We start from the raw sequence: 2,229 nt of genomic DNA, 5'->3' as shown, positions 1-2,229 counted from the left end.
TACTGTGGGGGGGGGTGGGGGGGGCACGCTGGATAGCCCTTCACTGGGAGTAGGTGTCTGTCTGTCTACCTGTTTACTGTGGGGGGGGGGGGTCTGTTTGACCTGTTTACTGTGGGGGGGGCGGGGGGGGGGGGTACGCTGGATAGCCTTCACTGGGAGTAGGTGTCTGTCTGTTTACCTGTTTACTGTGGGGTGGGGCTAGATGAAGGGGTGATTGTGTAAGTGTAGATGTGTGTTTGTGTGTGTTGTGTGTGTGTGTGTGTGTGTGTGTGTGGCTGTGTTCACAGGTTGAATGTATTCCTGTCTCAGTCTACCAGCCAGAGAAGCAGTGTTGTGTGTGTGTCGGGGGGCGGGGGGGGGGGGGAGTGTGTGTGTGTGTGGGTGGGTGGGGGGGGGGGGGTGCCAAGCGTGAATACAGACACCTCGATTGGCAATGTCCCAGAGTGCCAAGGGTGACAGAAAAGCATACATTTTCACAGAAAATACATAAATGATGATGCTTCGTTTTGTAGCCAATCAGAGCGCTGTTGCTAGGTTAAACTCCACATGGAACACTTGGAACCCCAGCTGGTGAGTGTTCCGGAGGGGTTTGGCAGTTGGTGAACAAGGGTGGTCGGTCGGTGTCTCACACACAGTTTACAATAATACAGTGAATCATATTCACATCAAAAAATTACGACATAATAAAACATAATGAAGAAAAACAAACACATTTTTCAACAGAGAAGTCTTCGATCCAACCTTTAAACTACCCTAGCGCACCACAGCTACCAGCTGAAACGTTCTGTGCAGATATGAATGAATGAATGAATGGTCTTTATTGTCATTAATATAGTACAGGTACCATACAACGACATTTGGGAGGGGGGGCTCCCCTGGTGCTAGGAAAAAAAATACTAAAAACAAGAAGGGAAAAAGAGCTGGTTTACATAAATAAAGGCTATATATGTACACTATCCACTATACTATACTAATAAAACACTGTGCTGTACTCTATGCTATGCTATAAATATCCTAACATCTCTGAACCTTATGTACCCGAGGGTTAGCTAGATAGCTAGATAGCTTGTTCTGCCCTCTGCTGTGCTAGCTCTGCTGAATGTCTTGATGCCGAACTGATGTCAGAAACATTCTGGTGTCGTGACTACCCTAAATACACACAGACACACACACACACACACACACACACACACACACACAGACACACACACACACACACACACACACACACAGACAAACACACACACACACACACACACACACATCCATTTGTGGCTGATTCATTACCCTAACCAAGCCTTGATGTCTGTTCAGGACACACTCTCTCTCTCTCTCTCCCCTCTCTTTCTCTCTCTCTCTCTCCCTCTCTCTCTCTCTCTCTCTCTCTCTGTCGCCCTCTTTCTCTCCCTTTCTGTCTCGTGACATAATATCCTTGGAATAACAGCCCTCTCAACACCAGGGCATCCGTCTGGGAGCAGCTGGGCCCTGTCTCCAAAACATGGGAAGAGAGAGAGAGGATGAGGGGTGGGAAGGGAGAGAGGGAAAGAGGGGCTGTGAAAACATCCGTTTTCTCCGTCGAGCGTTTACGCCCTTCACGTGGGGTGGTGTCGCTGGTTCAGGTACACTAATGGGCCGCGTGTCTGAAAGTCTCAAAGTACAACCAAACTGATTCATGTACTACAGTAGCCTGTATTGTACAGCATGTATAATGTATAATATTATACATATATTAGTTATATTAGTTCTCTACCACATCAGCCGGTTTCATCTGGTGTAGAGATACACAGCTCGCTGGTTCACCAATGCGACCTGCAGCCATGCAGCTGATAGACTGTTGCGCTGCATGCGGCCGTGGCTGCGGGAGTTTCTCCATACACACACACACGCACAGCCGGTATCAGACCAGCCGCAAGCTATTTTCGGTTCCGCTGTATTCTTGTAGTCCCAGTACGACCGTGTGGGTTTTCGCGTGTTTTGGCTCTTGTGCGTCAAGACCCCCCCCCCCCCCCCCCCCCCCCTCTCAAGAGCCCCCCACCCCCCTCCACCCCCTCTCAAGAGCCCCTCCCCCTCTCTCAGAACGGCTGTGTGTCTCAGGAGGTAGAGCCGGCGTCTAATGATCGCAAGGTCGGCAGATCGGCGGTTTGAATCCCAGCCGGCCACGTGTCAAGGTGTCCTTGGGCAAGACACTGAACCCCAAATTGCTCCCAATGAGCGAGGGTCGGCGCCTTG

General features: G+C 50.3%; 1 protein-coding gene across 1 annotated transcript in view; it reads left to right on the top strand.

Moving 5' to 3' along the window:
- mosmoa (modulator of smoothened a) overlaps positions 1-2,229 on the top strand; it is a gene marked incomplete at both ends in the record, with an annotated part of 25,426 nt that overhangs the window by 9,736 nt on the left and 13,461 nt on the right. The window contains one exon of the mRNA XM_080523597.1: positions 135-158. Coding sequence (XP_080379723.1) covers positions 135-158 — 24 coding nt within the window. The remainder of the gene's footprint in view (positions 1-134; positions 159-2,229) is intronic.

Source organism: Nansenia antarctica, assembly GCF_963989245.1.
Source record: "Nansenia antarctica genome assembly, chromosome: 2".
Taxonomy (NCBI): domain Eukaryota; kingdom Metazoa; phylum Chordata; class Actinopteri; order Argentiniformes; family Microstomatidae; genus Nansenia; species Nansenia antarctica.
This window is presented reverse-complemented; position numbering and strand designations above follow the sequence as displayed.